This window comes from Andrographis paniculata, unplaced genomic scaffold, assembly GCF_009805555.1.
Source record: "Andrographis paniculata isolate CXL003 unplaced genomic scaffold, ASM980555v1 Contig37END, whole genome shotgun sequence".
Taxonomy (NCBI): domain Eukaryota; kingdom Viridiplantae; phylum Streptophyta; class Magnoliopsida; order Lamiales; family Acanthaceae; genus Andrographis; species Andrographis paniculata.
In genome coordinates this window covers 753,305-773,650 of record NW_026137570.1, presented here as the reverse complement: position 1 = coordinate 773,650, position 20,346 = coordinate 753,305, and the positions used below count along the sequence as shown (strand labels likewise).

Here is a 20,346-nt window from a genome sequence, read left to right as displayed (position 1 = left end):
CGAAACACATTTTTATTTTTGAAAATTGAGTTTAATAATTCAGAACAATAATCACCACTCGATAAAAACACGTTTAATAAAAGCTGAAAGAGACAAAGGGGTCTTTTCAAGTCGAATGTACTCATTTGTTTTTTTCTAGTAAATTAAAAAAATATATATAATAATATTTTATTAATTATTGGAAATGCGTAACTAATTTTGATATTTTTGTCCTTTATATCTTATTTATACATATTATAGTATATTTTTATTTGATGTAAAATTAAAATATTTTAATATTAGCATATGTAATTTTTACTGTTATAATAGAAAATATACTTTTGACTGAAAAATAATGTTATTAATATAAAAATTAAATCATTAAATATACCTTCACTTTTAAGGTATCTTTAGTTTTTAATAAGTTTATAAAATTATTTATTTTAAAATATACTTAATTTTATTAAATTGGGCCAACCAGACGTAAGTCCGATATACATGGGCTCGGGACTGGAACGGTTCATCAATCGTGCCAGATTGGTCCGGCCAGACAATAATTAGACCTATTTTTTAGGTTCAAATACGATTTTTTCATATCGAGTTCAAATTGATTTTTGAACCATATCTATTTTTTTTCAATTTTAGATACATGACTGGTAAACACTAAAGTGTTTTATTTAAATCTTAAGCTCTCGACACAGCTTTTTGTCCCCTTATTTTAGTTCGTCGAAGCTCCAAAATATTAAAGTACTCTATACTCTCACCCACTATAAATAAACCTCAACTTCCCCAAAGAACTATTGTCCCCAACAGCCATGGCCCTGTCCAAAACAGTTATCTTCGACGTAAGGCGCAGCGAGCCTGAACTGGTACGTGCCTTAACCAGAAATCCCACATCGAAAAATTATGAAATAAAACACCTCTCAGACATCGACGACCAAGAAGGCCTTCGCTTTCTTGTTCCCATCATTTTCTTCTATCCATCTTGCCAGTCGTCGACAGCATCAGATCCTGTTCAAACAATCAGAGATGCCTTAGCCAAAGCACTAGAGACATACTATCCGCTCGCCGGTAGAGTTTTCGAAGGGCCTAATCGAAAACTCATGATCCACTGTAATAATGAGGGGGCTTTGTTTGTCCGAGCCGAGGCTCACGTGAAGCTCGAGCAGCTCGGCGATGGGCTTCGGCCGCCATTCCATTTCTTCGAGAAGCTTTTGGCTGATGTACCGGGTTCCGGTGCCATCATCGGTACTCCTATTCTTTATCTTCAGGTAAGTTTGAGGTTGTTTTTAACTAAAAGATTTAGGTGTGTTTCTTTACGCCCCAAACCTCTTGGACTTTGTGGTTTTCGATACATTATTTTAATACAAAATTGAAAAAAAAAAATTCAAACCCGATAAAAAAAACACAGTTTGTTTAAACATAAATTTAATATTCTCTATGTTCGGTAAATTTAAAATGATAAAAGTAAAAAGATAATTGAGAATATTTTTTTAAATTTAGTTAGAAATTTAAAAAAAACAAGAGAGAATGTAATAAATATTGTGACATTTTGTATAAATTTGTGTAAATTTTGATTTGTTGACTTTGTCAAATGTGGTAATGGAGTAAATTTAACAGATAGATTAATAATAAATATTATAGTAAATTTGGCGGATAAAAAAAAAATATAATAATTTACACAATAAAAATAATATATTTTAATTGAATACCCTTGAAAAAAAAGTGAATAGTGAACTTACCATGTTCGAGTTTTGTGTAGGGTTGAAATTTTGTTGTGTTTAGTTTAAGAGTTTGAATTTTAAATAGTTTTACGAGGTGATATAAATAAATAAGATTTAAAATTGTAATATAAAAATATTGTTAATATAATATAAAAAACACTAGTTGTTTGGGACTTTGAATTTTGATTTCGCTTTTGAATAGTAAAAAATTTAAATTTAAATAATTGTATAATGTAATATTTTAAATGTAAAATTAATTTTAAACCTAATATATAAAATGAAAATTTGGGATTTGATTTGATATTTTAAAATAATAATAATAAATACTCCCTCCGTCCCATAACAAAATATCCATTTTTTTCATTTTAGTCCGTTCCATAACAAAGTATCCAATTTATTTTTTAGTAACTGTACTATCTACCTAACATTACAAATATCCTTACAACTTACAATATATTACACAAATGTCATTACCTTTATATCACACATATTATTTACTTTATTTCTATTATACCCCAATATAATACCAATATTTCTAAAACTACATATAAAAAGCAAATGATTATTTAGTTTTAGGACGGAAGAGAATAGTAAAATTTGGGTAAAATTTGATAAGAAAACACAGCCTAAAGTTATTCTTATATCAAACATACTTAGGTAACAAGATTCATTTGTGGAGGATTTTCCTTGGGCATTTTGTTGAACCACACCGTAGCCGATGGTGCCGGCCTAAAGCAGTTTCTAGAAGCCGTCGGCGAGCTCGCAAAAGGCGCGGCGGCGCCGTCCGTGCCACCAGTGTGGAGTCGGGAAGTTCTCAACGCAAGATCTCCACCTGAGATCACGTACGTCCACCACGAATTCGATCGAACCCTTTCATCCACCGATCATCCGCGCAATCTCGTCTATCCTTATGACACTTTTGTCCTCACATCCGTCTTCTTCGGCCAAAAAGAAATCCGCGCACTTTCTAACCAATTACTTCAAAAATCTCCAATCTCATCATTCGACATGATAACAGCGTGCTTGTGGAAATGCCGCACGATAGCGCTCGAACCGCACCCTGAAGACACAGTCCTCATCTCGATCCTCACCAACGTGCGCCACCCGAGGTTTGGGTTGAGCATTCCTCGAGGATACTACGGCAACGCATTCGCTTATCCCGCGGCGATATCTAAAGCTAACATTTTGTGCACGTCGCCGTTGTCATATGGCGTGGAATTGATCCGGAAGACGAAGCTCGAGTTGAGCAAAGAGTATGTGAAGTCCGTCGCGGATCTTTTGGTGATAAAAGGAAGGCCAAAGTATGTCGATATGTGGAACTACATCGTATCGGATTTGCGACGCTTGGAGATGGATAAGGTCGATTTAGGGTGGGGAAATGCACGGTTCGGAGGAATTCCGTGGGCGACGCCGACGATTAGTTTTTACAGCAGTTATAGAGAGAATGGCGAAGGAGAAGGAGTTGTTGTGCCTATAAGCTTGCCAGCAATGGCCATGGAGAAGTTTCAATATGAGATGAAGAAGATGACAAGAGAATCTATTTCGAAAGTTTAGACATTTAAAGCACTGGATCCCATCAGAATTCTGAAGTTAAGCATGTATGGACGAGAGTAATCACTGAAAAAAAAAATAATATATTTGTAACAGAATTTCGTCCCTAAAATAATTTCATCTCTAATGTCATAAGTAATGGAAAAAAAAATGAATTTAAAGACGAAAAAAAAACTATTACAAAAATAATATTTTCTTGTAACGTTAATATTAGAACATATGACCTTCTAGAAGTCATCGTGTTGTACCAAATAGGGTGATGAATTGATGTTACATTTGAGTGTTATCTTATGTTATTAAGTATTGATGCACAATTTATTTTTTTTTTAATAGTAAAATTTTGAATTAAAATAGTTGTCTAACCCGGTATATTTATATATGTATTGATATAATATTTTAAATATAAAAATAATTATTGATATAATATAAAAATAAATAAATATTTAATTTTTTAAATAATAATGTTTATTAATTAAAATAACTAATCCAAAACATACATCCAAATTCAGTCGATGATTGCATAGTAATAAAAACTTACAAAACTCAAAAGAAAAAATATAATAATAATAATAAGTTTATTACTTTGTATTTTTTTGTAATGTATTTTTATATTAGATACAGAAAATTATATTATTAATATAAAAATAAAAAATTTTGTTAAATTATTAACTTTTGTAAATAAATAAAGACTATATATGGATTATACTTTATTAATGCCTACATATTCTATTTTTTTAATAATATTTATAAAAAAAATATTATGCCATACTAAATAAACAAACCTAGTAATGTAAACGCGTTTTTTTTTTTTTTTTTTTTTTTTTGCCAATGAAAAAAAGTTTTTGGGTTTTATTATTATTTGTCAAAACATGGGCACAAAAGTAAAGTTGGGACCAAACTACCAGCAGTTCGGTACTGACATTGCTTCGTCTAATAAATGAACATGCACGAAATATATTTCCTTTATTTGTTTGGGTAAACTGTTATTTTAGTCCCGTAACTGGACCCTCTTATCATTTTAGTCTTGTAAGTGGAGCCTGTCGCAAACTAGTTTCATAAGTGAAAAATTTTCGCTGTTTTAGTTCTCCGGCGCCGGAGATGCCCGCGTGGCTCACCGGATGTGACGTGTCCGCCAGGTGTCGCTGACCTAGCGGACACGTGGATTTTTTATTTTTTATTTTCATTTTTTTAATTTTTTTTTAAAACTTATTTTTAATTTACTTTAAATTTTATTTGTATTTATTTTATTTTTTTTATTTGATTCAATTAAAAAATTAAGAAAAATGAAAAATAAATAAATAAATCTACGTGTCCGCCAGGTGTCGCTGACTTGGCGGACACGTCACCTCCGGCGAGCCACGCGGGCGTCTCTGTTGCCGGAGGACTAAAACAGAAAAAATTTTTTACTTATGGGACTAGTTTGCGACAAATTCCACTTACGGAACTAAAATAATAAGAGGTTCCACTTAACAAATAAAGGAAATATATTTCGTGCATGTTCATTTATTAGACGAAGCAATGTCAGTATCGAACTGTGGTAGTTTGGTCCCAACTTTACTTTTGTGCCCATGTTTTGACAAATAATAATAGAACCCAAAAACTTTCTTGTCATTGGCAATTTTGTTTTTGTTTACAAAAACAGTTTACTCTATTTTTTTTTTGTTTTTGCAATTTTGATCGGTCTAAAATTAATATATTTGTTTATTTTTAAGTGATTATACATTTCAGTTAAATAAAAAAATTATACATAATACAATATAACAAAAATACCATATAAAAAAAAAAAAAAAAAAAAAAAAAAACCAAATAGGTTAGTAAAGGTAAAACAAATTATCCTTCTATTGCATTATTTATTTATAAATTACTAAAAGTCTAAGGGTGTGTTTGGCACAGAAAAATAAGGTCAGAGAAATAAAAATTGTGTCATTTCTCTTGTTTGTTTGAGTAAGATAAATGAAACTTGAAAAATAAATAATTCATTTATCTGTTTTTATTTCTCTTCCATAGGCAAAGAAATGATGTGACAATATATATTTCTATTTTTATTTTTATCTTTTTGTACTATTTAATTTTTATAATTTTTTAAAATTATATTATTTCAATTTTACAAAAATCAAATTTACTTTATTGGTAACATATTTATTTTTTACGATTTTTTAAGAAATTGAACTAAAATATAATTTTTTAAAAAAGAAATTGTATATAATTTACAATTTTTTTAAGAAAAAAGTCATAAAAAATATTTTTCACGAATTCTCATTCGTTAAAACTTTTTTTTATCCGGTTAATTATTTATTATTATTTGATCCATTCATATATCTGTATTTTTTTATATATATTTCTTAACTTAATTCTCTATTTTACCAAACGACACCATTAATTCTTATTCTCTATCCAAAAAATTTTACTCTTCAATTTCATTATCTACTTTCATTTTCTCTGTAATTTCATTTTCTATAGAAACAAATTATTAGATAAATATTGGACAGAGGGAGTATGTTCGTTTATATAAAAGATTTTTGAAATTTTTGAGTTTTAAAAAATTTAAAAATAAAAAAACAAAATATCTGTGATCTTTTGTACGAATAAATATATATTTGATATATATATATATATATATATATAAACAAAGCCATGTATATAAATAAATAAAATTTAAAATGATGTGTTACTTTCAAAGGATGTCGTCTAAGTTTACATTATCCACACATACCTCTCATTACTAAAACAATAAATATATGAACTTATTCAGTTATGATTTCAAATAAATTTGAAATTGAATATTTATTTAAATAATATTTTAATTTGATATTTTGTGAAAAATATATATATATATTTATTGAAAAATATTTAAAATAAATAATGTTGATTTCAATTTGAAAATATAAAAGACAGACATCATGATTTTCTTTCTTTATTTATTTTTTTAAAATCATTTTTGTTCATAAATTTATTTTATATTTAATTTTGGAATAGTTATCATGCTGATTTGACAGCATTATGTTGATTTTTTCAGTTAGTAAGTTTAAACAACCAAACAATATATGTTTTTATTTAATAGATATGATTAAATATATATATATATTGTCCTGAAATCAATTATAACATGTGTAATGTAAGACTATGTCATGTATTATAAAAGCTCTTGTGTTACATTTGCATTCGTATTATATTAACATAATCTATATGTTTTGTCTTTATCTAGTTTATTATCAATTTTTACATGGTGTAATTTATGTTTATATTATGTGTTAAGTACTGAATTTTATATTCCAATATAGTAGCCGCCGCTATTTAATGTAGTATATTAAAAAATATTATATTTAAAATATTATATCAAATATTTATTTATATTACATAAAAAAAAAATTATTTCAATTTTAAATCCCACTATTCTCTAAACCTAACCAAACAAACTCTAATCTTTATATTTAATTTCCAAATCGAATACTTCATAGTAACTATGCCCTAATCTTAAGGTTTATGTGTAGATCTTTAATAATAATAATTAACTTTAGGACAATAGCATTATATTTATTCGGCGCATATAATCTTTCTTGATCTCAAAATAAATCATTTTCAATTGAGAAATACATAAAATCGAATAACATATATCTCACATAAATGTTAGATCTTTTTGGGACTCATTTTCTACTAAAATTGTAACCATTGATCCAAAATCAATTGTCCATTTCCCTTGAGATCAATCGAGCCATGGCACTATCACAAACTTTGGTCTTCGAAGTGAACCGCGGCGAGCCCAAAATGGTTCGCGCACTCAGGAGAAATAATTCATCGAGCCATGAAATAAAGATACTCTCGGATGTGGATGATCAAGAAGGGTTTCGATTTGATGTCCCCTTCATCTTTTTTTATCCACCGCGGGTTGAAGTGGCGATGACATTAGGTGATCCCATTAAGATCGTTAGAGATGGCTTAGCCAAAGCCCTCGATGCTTACTATCCACTGGCCGGGAGATTTTTTCAAGGGCCAGACAGAAAACTTATGGTTGAGTGTAATAATGAAGGGGTTGCGTTCGTGGAAGCTGAGGCAAATGTCAAAATCGAGCAGCTTGGGGATGGGATATTTCCGCCATGCCCATATGCGGAGAAACTTATTTGCGAAACTCGCCGTGGAGAAGGAATCATCGGTGTTCCTATCATGTTATTTCAAGTAAGGTTTGCGTGCTTGCGATGAAATTTTTTTGTTTCGATATCATTCTTAGGATATGTATAATTTTCTTATATTGAAGATGGGAAAAGAATTCTCGGAAAGGATTAAAAAGATTATTAAATTTTTAATCTGAAAATACGCATTAAGTAAGCATCGGGCGAGTACAAGGCATTAGCAAACTTTGAAACCATGACCTTATGGTCATTAGTCAACCTATCACATCAACCGAAATTTTTAAAAGATGAAGAAGATATATCATTATTATAATAATACATGATCATTTTTTAATTTGGCCTTTGTTAATTATTGAGCGGTGCTGACAATAAATGAAATATATATTGACAATAGATACGAGGTATATACCAATATCATAATATATGTGTTTATATAATATATATAACACATATTACGATTAATTTCAAAAAATAAAGTATATTAAGTTTGAGTTCCTACATACTCAAATTCATCCTAAATTTGGATCAGGTAGAAAATGCTTAATGATTTATCTATAAGCTATTAAATTTTTCACTTTCACTTTACCAGAGCTTGTAAAAATAAAGAATGATCCTATACACAAAATATATTAAAGTTTTCATTTTTTTTAAAATTTTACTTCGCTTGAGCTCGTAAAATATAAAGAACGACGAGTAGCTCGGCAACATAGAAAAGACAAATTTGTTTATTTTCCTCAAGCTTGACTCGAACTATTACTCAACAAAAAATCCCAATTCATAAAATTTATATAACATGTAGTATTGAAATATTTTAAATATAGTTTAGATATTGTTTTGTGATTTAGATTAAGTTTTCATTACTTTATTTTATCTTACGTCTATTTATCAAACTAAGATTTCGGTGTGTTTCTTTAACACAATTTCTCCAAATTTTAGTATTTAGACTCTGCGTTTTCCGAAAAAATACATTTTTTATTCTCACAAAATATCACATCAAATATTATTTTGATACCAAAATCAAACCAATTTTTCTCAAACTCAACCAAAAGAAACACACCCGAATCATCATTAATATTATGCATCTCTAAAATTCTATAAAATACAATATAGTATTAGAGCCGCATTCTCCAAGTAAACTCAGCTCAAATATACCTAAGGTCTCCTGATTTTGAAATGCATGTAATTGTCCGTTTGTCAAATTTACTTTTTGTAAAATTTGTTTTTTATCTTTACTAAAGTTTATGTTCAACATTCGATCATTTCTTCTTATTCTATTAAGATTCATATATTGTTTTCAACCATAAGGGAAATAAGAGCCTTGTTTCTAACTTTGACTCTAACGAAATTAAGTGCTTGCTTTCTTACTCTAAAATTTGTTGAAAGACAGCTTCTGACTCTAACTCGGTGAACAATTCTAACTATATGATTTTCGATCTCTCTTAGTAAAACTCAAATTGGTTTATACCACACCACTTATATTTGACACCACTTATATTTAAGGAAACATTAAGATATTTTAAATATTTAGTTTGCAAACTATTTATAGTCTATTTTACTCTCTGATTTTGTTATTAATAATAAATAATTTTGAAATTTTGCCAAATGTAATATGTAGGTAACACGATTCATCTGTGGAGGATTTTCCTTGGGCTTCTTGTCAACCATAATATAGGAGATGGTTTTGGATTTAAACAATTTTTGGATTCGATCGCCGAGCTAGCGAAAGGCGTGTCGACACCATCAGTGTCACCCGTGTGGCAAAGGGAGCTCCTCGACGCTACATATCCTCGGGCCGTGATGGCAACCATCCGCGACGAATCCTTTTCAAATGAAAAGTCGCGAGACATATATTCCGAGGATGACACTTCCATTCTCGCATCCATTTTCTTTAGCCGCAAAGACATTCAAGCGCTCGGCAATTTGTTGCCACCGGGTTACTCAACTTCAATATTCGACATGATAACCGCGTGTTTGTGGAAATATTCGAAAGAATGGTAAGGAGGCTGAAGATGGAGTTGTTGTGCCCATACGTCTACCATCTTTGGCCATCGACAAGTTTCAGTTTGAGCTGATGAAGATGACGAGACAACCTCTTTCAAAGTATTAATGTTGCCCGAATAACTAACTCTCTCTATATATATATGCTTTATATGTTTACATTCGAGAAGAGGAATTTCGATCATGTATTGAAGTCATTTCAAAATTGTGATGTGGAATGGTATAACAAAAGTATATATGTTGAATCATATAATAAATGTGTTTAACCATACATAAAATATTTTGAATCATATATATAGAACCAAAAAATATATAATTATATCATATTTAATAAAAAAGTTCAATAGTTCTTTAAATTTCTCGTCATTATTTTCCATCTATTACACCATTGTCACTTATGGACACCCACATATTTTTTACATTCAATTTACTTTAATCTAAAAATTACGTTACTTAACTTTATAAAAAATCGAAGTTTTTACCTTTACAAAAAAAATATTAAAATACTATTTTTCTTGATCTATATATATATATATATATTGAACAAAAACGGAGAGAGTAACAAGTTATGCAATGTACTTCACACAAAAACTATTTTGCTTTAACAATTTAGGGACATTCAAAATGGGCTGGAAATTGTAAAAAAACTCAACTCTACTTTTATACGAAAGGGCACCGGGCTTAACCTATTTTTGATAAATCTACTAAAATATGATCGTGTAAAATCATATAATAGAAATTGATAATTATTGTGTGTTACACGCAATCCTTATAGAGAAACATAACAAAATTCAAATTGTTGAAATGGGCCCAACCTATTTAGGCCCATTTTAATTGGGTCCAAAAATATTAAAACCTTTTAGTGGGTTGTACCGGGATGGGCTCGAAAGGATCGGTACAAACTAGTGACTTGATATTGTAGCGGGCCTAGTCCAATTTTGTTCGGGCTAGATTGACGAGTTAATTATATAAATATTTTAATGTTTTTTTTTCATATAATTCGTTACGATGACTTGGTGTCCATCAAAATAGTTAATTTAGATGTTCGCATTAAGATTTTGAATCAAGTCCAAATCAGCACGGGTTAAAATAGGTTGGGCCAAACAAGTTGAAACACAACCTACGGTAGAAACAAGATCAAAAGTAAAGTAATTATTCATTATATTATTTTCGAAAAACAACCTAAAATCCATCTATGGTTTATAAAAATTGTACGAAACCCCTTGCGTCAGACTCCCTTATAGTTTCAAAAATCCAGCATATAATCCCTTTTCCACCGTTAGTTAACGGTGATTGTGCTAGACGCACTCTAACTTTAAAGATAATTTAGAAATTCAAGTCAACATTCACTAATAATGAAAAGTGGATTATATGCAGGATTTTTGAAACCATAGAGTTTGGCACAATTTTTAAACAATATAAGATTTTTGTGCAATCTGGACAAACCACCGGGTTGATTTTATACAGTTTTGTCTATTACTTTGATCAACTTTATAGAAAATTTATAATTGTAGTCTTGTATGTTGGATTCTTTGTAATTGATGTCCTTTAAAGCCATTGAAATGTTATCCTAACTGCTTTGATTTCCCTATTTCGCTCATTTAACACGAGATTTTATGACACAGCGTCATTGTTGGCGAGCATTGTTTTCAACATTGATGTGGCAAGTTGTTTTAACTCCAACTATGCCATGCCGCTATATAAGGATCCGGGGAAAAAAAAGTCGAATTAGTGAAGTACTAATTTCTAACAAACTTTAATTTCCAATTCACATCCATTAATGATGTGGACAAGCATCAAGACCATTAGAGCGAGCTCAAAGTCGCAACATATATAACTTAAAAGAATAGTTGTATGTCGATAATTTCCGCACATTGTTATATAATTTCAACCATATATAACTTCAAAGCTAACTTAGCTTTGGCGGTTCAAATGTCCTAGTTTAGGTATACATAATAACGCGACATTGGAAAATGTTGGGACTGAGCTAACTCAACACTCTGTCTGATATTGTCTGCTTTGGGCTTAGCCCGCGAATTTTTCTTATTGGACTTCCTCCAAAAGACCTTAAACTAGTAGAGTTTATGTAGAACTTATAAAGTACATTTTTTTTCTAATTTTTCTGTGTGGAACTTGGGTATGCACCTAACAAAAAAAAATATACTGAACAAACACTTTTTTTCTGAGGCGTGCAAAATATATGTCATCTTCTTCGGTTTTTTTGTTTTTTCTACAACATTTTTTTTCCTCAAATGCCTGTACATAGCTATGTGCACATTATGTTCAAAGGAGAATTGAAATGGATTTAAGCTTGAGTTGAAATATGCAAATCTTGTCCCATTTGGCAAACATTCATTGATTCTATTTTATTTCTTCAAATTAAATTAGATTGACCTTGGGCATTGAAATACACGAATTCTATTGAATGAATTTTGATTTTGTTTGAGTTTCAAAATCAAATCTTACTGTTTACTAATCTTTTCTGACGTCAAATCAAATTGATTTTTTATTTTTATATTATACTAAAATTTAATTTTATTTTCGAAACATCAAACCAAAGATTTTTAATATCACCACAAAGGCACAAACAACAATTCCGATTTAAAATTTTACAATTCCCAACTCCAAACCTATAAACAATACAATGATATGATAATTTTGGCAAGTTATTAGTTATTTAGGCATGTATTGGATAGGTCCTACTATTCATGTTAATTTTGATTTAAGTTCCGTTGATGGGATGAATTTAAATTCCTGAATGAATGTATTTGAATTATTTTGAAATTGAAATACTTTGTAATTAAATATATATATATATATACATTATCTGATTCCAAGAAATATTTGAAATGACACTATAAAAAGTAGTTGAAATATTAAAGTGGGTGAATTTAAAATCACAATCAACTTTTAAAATTTAAAATAAATTGCACTGGCAAATAAAATTAAATGAATTTGACAGTTATATAAAAAATAAACACTCAAATCCCTTCAACCAAACGGAAAAGTTAATTAAGACAAATTCTATTCGAGTGTGTAATAATAATAATAATAAGTCTAAAATGACCTACGGGTGTCTAATGAAGCTATGACCGTAAGATCACTTTTTTTTATTGGTTTAGTTTATCAGTCGATCCAAAGTTTAACCACTACGCACTCAAAACGGATAGAAAAGATTTGTGGCCTAGAATCAAATTTACAACTGTCGTAATTTATTATAGTGTATTTATATATATTTTTTATTTTATAACGGTGGGAACCGCAGTCAGAGTGCGCCCTGGGTAAACCCGGCTGAACCTAATAGAGACAAACTAGGCCCACAAACAATTTCTAAGGTTCTTGATATGATTTTATTTTTATTATATCTTTGATTTTAACTTTCAATTTCTAAGGCTCTTGATTTGATGTTATTATTATTATTATTATTATTATTATTTTATATAAGGATTTCATCGTGAACATTTTGAGGTAGAATTTTTTGCCATCCATTCGAAAATTATATGATTGTAATAATTTGATTCATCTAGAGTGGATTTTTCAATGCTCATGGTATCGGATACAAAATATAACTATTTCACCTAAAAGGTGGAACTGTCAAGGACTTCCAACATGTCCCCTGAGGTGCTGGGGTTATGCAAAAATTGAACATGCATATGCCGCAAAATGGGGATGCAAACTCGAAACATAGTCTAACCTCTGATACCATATTGGATGTAGAATGACCGTCTCACCTAAAAGTTCGAACTATCAGAGAAATACAATCATTAATTATTTATCCGCAAATGCGAGTCTCCAACAACATGATTTATCCGGTTTTGGGTGTTTCAAATAAATATTGTGTTCTTTCTTATTTTTGTAGTAGTTTTTAATTATGTTTCATATATTTTTCGATCCACTGCTACTTCTGTATTTTTAGGTACCAAAAAAATCATAACAATTATCAACATAGATTTGTTGAATAAAAAATCATTTAAAAGAAAAAATGTATGGTCTTACAATTTTGATATTATTATTATTATTTAGTACAAGGAGTCCTCAGAGAATTAAAATTGACAAAACACGAGTGTAGAATTTCTCTTAGAAGTGTTTGAGAACCACCGTCCATTCCATCCCCAATTTAGGACCATCTTAATTTACTTACACATCTTTCTCAATAACTAAAAAGCGATGGATGATAGAGCTTGAAAACAATCAAATTATTCACGGCTAGATTAAGCTAGTTTAAACTTGTGAAAAACTCATTTTCTAATATATATTAGTTTAACAAAAATTCAAAATTTAACTCGTTACATTTATAAACAATCTTGAGCTTTGTCAAAAGAAATGTTCGATAGTGTTTGTTAAAATTTTAAATTAATAATTTCTAGACATGAATACATATATATATAATATTATATAATAGTTCTAAAATTTTCACAAAATTTTTTAATAAAATTGATAATAATTGATTGAAATTACATTTAAATAAAACAAAAGTGCTTGATCAACTGGGACACCATGGTTGAGAGAAAGATATTTAAAAGTTTATTCTAGAGAGAGAAATTATTGTTCGAGTTCTCATTCTGGTCTCACTTTATCTCTATGTTTTCAACATGTGTTTATCAAAAAAACTCGCTGGAGGAGTTTCCAGAGGAGACGACCAACTCTCAGTTGTCTTACTCTATAATTGTTGTCCGTACGAGCTTGTGACAACCAATATCTTTGAAAATATTCCAATGTGAGCCATTGTAGAAGAAATGGATTGATGGAGTTTGTGATTGTTTTTATTCTCTAATCAGCACAGATTAGATCCTTCAAATGCAGGCTGATTTATAACCGAACTGATGCGTTAAGAAACACTTGTCCCATTTACTACTTTGGAGTTCATATTTATTTCTTGGCAGTGGGTTGTTATACAGTGAGTTACCCACATTTTGGGGAGTTGGTCCTTCTTAAAGTGTTCGAAAGAGATTTGATCAAACTCCATTTTTCAACAGTCATTATTTATTAATATATATAGTAATGTTAAGTCTGCAATTAAATATGATAGTGATAACATTAATTTATATATAATAATAAATGACATAATTTTTTAACGAATGAATGCAAGCCGAGCTTCGCCCTTGATTAGTCAAATTGAAACATGAAAAGTTTATCTTGATTCGATCCGATAGCAGTTCTAATTTATCATATCCGGCGCAAATGGGTTTGGCAGAGATAGAACAACATGGGGGCTAGGGGACCCGAGCCCCCCAACTCATCCTCCCATCCACATACGTTGATTACATTATGTTGACTATATGGACTGTTTGTCTTTACTAGAGTTGAACCATCCCTACCAAATGAAGATACATCTTTTTTTCCGTTAATCCCACTCAATACAATAAAAGTGTCTGAATTTTCGACCTCAACGAAAGTCTTCAACTCCCTCAGTGAAATAACTCTGGCTCCGCCACTGAGGTCAGGTCACCTTCACATTGATCCAAGCTTCTCTCTCCCTCTTCCTCTCCCTTTCTCTCTCTCTCTCTCTCTATATATATATATAACAACTCAGCATATGTAATGCCTCAAGAAAGCAACAATGGGAAGAATTCAGCAACAGCAGCAATGGATAGTGCAGATTGTGATTTTCCTGATTTTTGTGCTCAGAGTTGAAAGCCAATCTGTTCATATTTCTTATCTTGAGAGTGCTGTCGCAAAAGGGGCTGGTAATCAAAACATATAACATATATATATATATATAGATATTCCAACATATATTATATTATGTCTTCATATTTTATTTTGTTTTGAAACAGTGTGTTTGGATGGAAGTCCTCCAGCCTACCATTTTGATAGAGGATTTGGATCAGGGATTAAAAATTGGTTGATTTGGTTTCAGGTCAATACACTTCAATAAATTCGAAATCTTAATTTATGTTTTTTAAAATATCCATATAATTATGATTAATTAGTAGATTGTATGTAATTATTTTATTTTGTTATGAAATGTTTGTTTCTATTATCAATGTACTCGATCGAACTATACAATTTACAGTGAAATATTTTAATCAATTCACACGAATGAAAGTCGTTAGTTTATTACTCGTATTTTTAGTATCTCTTAAGGCGATGTCTATCTAGGGAGGAGCATGGTGCAACACTGTTGCCGACTGCCTCGACCGGAGTAAAAGCTATATAGGTTCTTCGAAGTTCATGAATAAAACCATCGAGTTTGCCGGAATTCTCTCAAACAAGGCTACAAAAAACCCCGGTTTGTTTTAGAGTTTTGATATGTATTGATTTTGGGATTATATATATTTCAGAAATATATACATATATATATATACATGCCATTTGTAACTTGTATAAGAGGAGGTATTTGAGCTTATAGTACACAAACTACACCCAAATCTTAATTTTAATAATCTGAAGTTAAACATATTTTATTTTTAAGTTATATTAGTATATTTTAGTTAAATTAAATTTTAAGAATTATACTCCCTCCGTCCATTTTCTAATGTACTAAGTGATATTTACACGTTGTTTTAGGTAATTAGTTTTTTGTTGTAAATTGACAAATTAACCCTTTATTTGTGTATAGATATAAAAAAGATAAATAAAGTAAAGATAAAAAAATAAATTTTATGTATAAATATAGAAAGAAGACAATCATTTTTGGAAGTTTCAAATAGAAAAATAGGATATTAGTTTATGGATGGAGGTCGTATATTTTCAAGTCAATGTTGGCAAGTCCATGACGTATGTACTTTTTGGAGTATAAAAGTCGAATATTTGGAGGTGTTCTAATATCAAACGTCAATATGGTTTGTTCTTTTGCAATTTTTTTTTTTTCAGTGTCTACTATTTAATCTTGATAATTTCCTATAATAGATCAATTTCCTTCACAAAACATTACACATAAAGTACTAATCAAATAATAAAAAATAAATAAATCACCAACTAAACACTATTATCTTTTGCTAATCCAATAATGAATCAACACCAGATTTTCATAATTGGAATCGAATCCAAGTTAATTACTGCGACGGAGGATCGTATACCGGCGATGTCGAAGAAGTGGATCCGGTGAGACATCTGGTTTTTCGACTTCTATAAGTTTCGAGAAAGTCTATAATCTTATTTAATAGCAAATGCAATACATGCTTCTAACCGACAGTAATTTTTGAATCCAAACAGTTTACGAATCTTCACTTTAGAGGATCAAGGATCTTCGATGCTGTAGTCGAAGAATTTTTAGGTTTAGGAATGGTCGATGCCCATAATGTACGCGCAAAATATGTTTCTTCTTCTTTTCTGACAATGAGAATTCTTCCAAGTCCTTCCAAAATTATTACAATCGCACTTCCTTTGTAGGTGCTAATCTCCGGAAGCTCGGCAGGAGGATTGACAACGATGCTCCATTGCGATAAATTCAAAGAACTTCTCCCCTGGACCATCCACGTAAAATGCTTGGCAGACGCCGGCTATTTCCTACATGTGTAAGTATTGAGATATTTTAGATATTTAATTTATAATTTAGATTAAAATTTCTATTATCACTGTGAACATACGTAAAATATATAGAAACAATACATATCTTCATTATACAGAGTATGTGTTGTTTGTAATAAAGAGATGTGATGTTTGTTCATAACTACAACGTATATTGTATATTGTATAAGAGTATGTCATGTATTAAAATCAACTGTTATATATATTGTGTAAGACTATAGCATGGGTTTTTTATTATATTAATATAAATGATGTTTTGTCAATAATAATATTGTGTGTTGTCTATTAGTACCTTGAATTTTAAATTTAACATTATAGCAGTCGCCCTAGATTAAATTGTTATTATTTAGTTATATGCATTAGATTAGATTATTATTAATTGAATATTTTTAGTTTGTATCACATCTAGGCCTTTGATTTCATTATTATTAGCGTCAACTCTTATATTCTACAAAATGTATAGCATACAACTTTAATGCTGTAAGAAATCGCGTTGTTATCTTTAACTAAACTTGTCTCATTTTTTGGTCTCGCTTCGATAGAAATACTATTTCGGGAGCTCCTCACTTCGAAAGTTTTTACGCTGAAGTCGTTGCATTGCATGTAAGATTCCTACCATTTCTCTCATTTCTCGAATGGCATCTTTCGATTGGTAATTCTTGAAATTTCTCACTTTAGGGATCAGCCAAGAATTTGCCATCTTCGTGTACTCGGAGAATGAAACCGAGTTTGGTAAAATAATTTCCTTTCTTTCAAGTTTCTTTATAGACATTCTCGGCCTGTGTAAGAATTTTACAAAAACCTCGAACTGCAGTGCTTTTTCCCGGAAAATGTGGTTCAAGATATTCGAACGCCCCTTTTCCTTATAAACTCCGCCTACGATTGGTATCAGGTGATGCGCGCTAGAATTATATAATATATCCATGTGTTTTATTAAAAATGTACAGAACATCTGATATTTTATTTATTGTATAAAATTCCCTCGTATTGTAATAAAATTGACATAAATAATATTTTTATTCAAAAGTAACGAGCGAACAAGAAACAAGGGTGTGTGATATAGTTACTTGTAGACAGAAAGAGTATTTTATGCCGACTTTATGTTAGCACGAAAGATTTTTATGCAATAAATAAAATATACGGTTTCATGTACATTTTTTATAAAATGCAGGGTGTATGATATATTTTACTCTCTAAATTCGATGCTTATCGTTGTCTGAATGTTTTCATGTCCTAACTTCACCAGATAAACTTTATATTCATACCAAATGTCTCGGATCCTAATGAAATTTGGATGAAATGCAAGCTCAATATTGTCAAATGCTCGAGAGAGGAGCTCGAGGTTTTGGACGGTAAATGAACTATCAAACAAGCATTTTTTTTTCTTTCTATTTTTTTCTTACAATTCGAGACAAACTATATATATTCACTCTAATGATGTACGACGTGCTTTTTCAGGGTACAGAGATAAACTTATCAAGGCATTGGGCAATGCGCGCCCGTCAACGGGGATCTACATAAATTCTTGCTTCGTGCATACCCAAATCGACGTAGACTCTTGGTTCAGTGAAGATTCTCCCCGTTTAGCCGGAAAGGTCATATGAAAATTCACTGCCCAAAAAAAAATGTGTGTTGCCTCGGAAATGACTTTGGAATCAATTCCGATACTCTAAAAAAAAATTAAAAAATATAAAACCAATTTTAATGTACGTAGTCTCGGAAATTCTTAAGAAAATTTGGAATATTTTGAGTCCATGTAAATATATCGAAATTTTCGAAGCTTTATCACATATATAATATTTTATTTTATAAGAAGACTCGGAATTTTCTGAGTCCATTTAAACGGTCTTGGAATTTCAGAAATTCTATTATATATTATTTTATCTTAATAAGAAGGCTCGGAATTTTTTGAGTCTATTTAAATGGTCTCAGAATTTCAGAAGTTTTGTTATATATATTATTTTATTTTACTAAGAAGGTTCGAAATTTCTGAGGTTTTATTATATATCTTATTTTATTTTAATAAGAAAGCTTGAGAATTTCCAAATTCAGATAATAAGAAGGCATCCCCTGTTTCTGCTGAGGAAATATATTTCTTTTGCAGAAGCTGATGATGTCTTTATCCCTTTCAGTGTAATCAATGTGTGAATTTGATTGCAGAGGATTGCCGAAGCAGCTGGAGATTGGTATTTTAACAGAGGTCCACTGTTCCGGGTGATCGACTGTCCATTCCCTTGCGACAAAACTTGTCACAACGATGTTCTTGGATCTCACGACCAATCTATAGTCGACGACGCGCTATTTCAAGAACATACTTATACGTGAGAAGTGTTCTTTGGATGATATACATATATTATATGCTTCGATGAGGATTCATCGAGGCTTTTAAACTAGTAAATAATTTGCTACCGAAATGGAAGAGCGACGCTCTCCAATTCGGGGGCTATTTTTCGATGTCATAATTCTCCATGTATTTTGCTTATTATTATGTATCGAAGAATATTACGTTGCTAAGTGTTGAGGACTCCCGTTTGCGGGATATAACTAGTGGCTTAGTTTACTTAATAAGTTCGAGCTTTTAGGTGAGACGGTCATTAGTTTCCGACATGGTATCAGAGCCTAGGTTAGGTCTCGAGTTCGAGTCCCGCCCGTCCCTTATTTGTGGCATATGCATGTGCAAGTTTCGCAGACCCACTTGCACCTGAGGGGGCGTGTTGGGGACTCCCGTTTGTGGGATATGTAACTAATGACTTAGTTTCCTTAACAAGTTCGAGCTTTTAGGTGAGACGGTCATTAGCTTCCGACATGGTATCAGAGCCTAGGCTAGGTCTCGAGTTCGAGTCCCGTCCGTCCCCATTTGTGGCATATGCATGTGCAAGTTTCGTAGACCCACTTGCACCTGAGGGGGCGTGTTGAGGACTCCCGTTTGCGGGATATAACTAGTGGCTTAGTTTACTTAATAAGTTCGAGCTTTTAGGTGAGACGGTCATTAGCTTCCGACACGTCTCAAAATCAATTGGTGATAAAAGTAGTTGTCTTTCGCTCTGGTAAGCAAAGAGGATTTTTCAATATTTTTTCAACGTGGGATACACTAAAACATATTCATGAATGCTTCTATATAAAAGAATCGAAACCTGCTACTCTTCGAATGGTTATTAAGTATTGATTGTTTTGTGTTCTACTATTCGATGAGTTTATAACTCTTAATAAAGCGTTTGGTTGCGTTCGCAAGATTTGTATTTTTTTTTAGATGTGTAAATGTATAACTGCTATTATTTGAGTATGCATTAGTTTTATTATGTTAGCCAAAAAAGCCACAACATGACACTCCTTGTGAATGTGTTTGTTTTGTAAAATAATTTTAAAAAATATTTTTTAAAAAATAATAAATATGTGTAACATATTAATTTTTTAGAAAAAACGTGTGTTTTTTTTTTTTTTTTTTCGCAAAAAGAACACAGATTTTGGAGAAATGGGTTTGTTTGTTTAGGGTT

At 30.7% G+C, this 20,346-nt stretch overlaps 2 protein-coding genes and 1 pseudogene across 2 annotated transcripts; all 3 read left to right on the top strand.

The window, feature by feature from the left end:
- The first annotated feature begins 759 nt into the window (after positions 1-759).
- On the top strand, positions 760-3,540 carry LOC127250396 (methanol O-anthraniloyltransferase-like). Its single transcript, XM_051273674.1, has 2 exons — positions 760-1,250; positions 2,361-3,540. Exons 1-2 carry the CDS (start codon positions 795-797, stop codon positions 3,255-3,257), a joined length of 1,353 nt encoding a protein of 450 aa, XP_051129631.1. The 5' UTR covers positions 760-794; the 3' UTR covers positions 3,258-3,540.
- Positions 3,541-6,968: 3,428 nt separating this feature from the next.
- LOC127250422 (methanol O-anthraniloyltransferase-like) lies at positions 6,969-9,639 on the top strand (annotated as a pseudogene).
- A 5,257-nt stretch (positions 9,640-14,896) lies between these two features.
- Positions 14,897-19,396, top strand: LOC127250238 (pectin acetylesterase 8-like). The gene is made up of 12 exons (XM_051273408.1): positions 14,897-15,066; positions 15,157-15,239; positions 15,482-15,611; positions 16,347-16,426; positions 16,538-16,624; positions 16,715-16,839; positions 17,395-17,455; positions 17,531-17,584; positions 17,667-17,744; positions 18,099-18,204; positions 18,311-18,447; positions 19,013-19,396. The coding sequence occupies exons 1-12, from the start codon at positions 14,940-14,942 to the stop codon at positions 19,175-19,177; spliced, it is 1,233 nt and encodes a 410-aa protein (XP_051129365.1). The 5' UTR covers positions 14,897-14,939; the 3' UTR covers positions 19,178-19,396.
- The last annotated feature ends 950 nt before the right edge of the window (positions 19,397-20,346 follow it).

What these genes read in the sequence shown, in the direction of transcription:
- LOC127250396 (XM_051273674.1), top strand. Translation starts at nt 795, where the DNA reads ATGGCCCTGTCCAAAACAGTTATCTTCGACGTAAGGCGCAGCGAGCCT. An exon ending in CTCCTATTCTTTATCTTCAG is followed by an intron (nt 1,251 to 2,360) that starts GTAAGTTTGAGG and finishes AAACATACTTAG; the next exon opens with GTAACAAGATTCATTTGTGG.
- LOC127250238 (XM_051273408.1), top strand. Translation starts at nt 14,940, where the DNA reads ATGGGAAGAATTCAGCAACAGCAGCAATGGATAGTGCAGATTGTGATT. An exon ending in GAATGGTCGATGCCCATAAT is followed by an intron (nt 16,625 to 16,714) that starts GTACGCGCAAAA and finishes CTTCCTTTGTAG; the next exon opens with GTGCTAATCTCCGGAAGCTC. An exon ending in GCCGGCTATTTCCTACATGT is followed by an intron (nt 16,840 to 17,394) that starts GTAAGTATTGAG and finishes TCGCTTCGATAG; the next exon opens with AAATACTATTTCGGGAGCTC.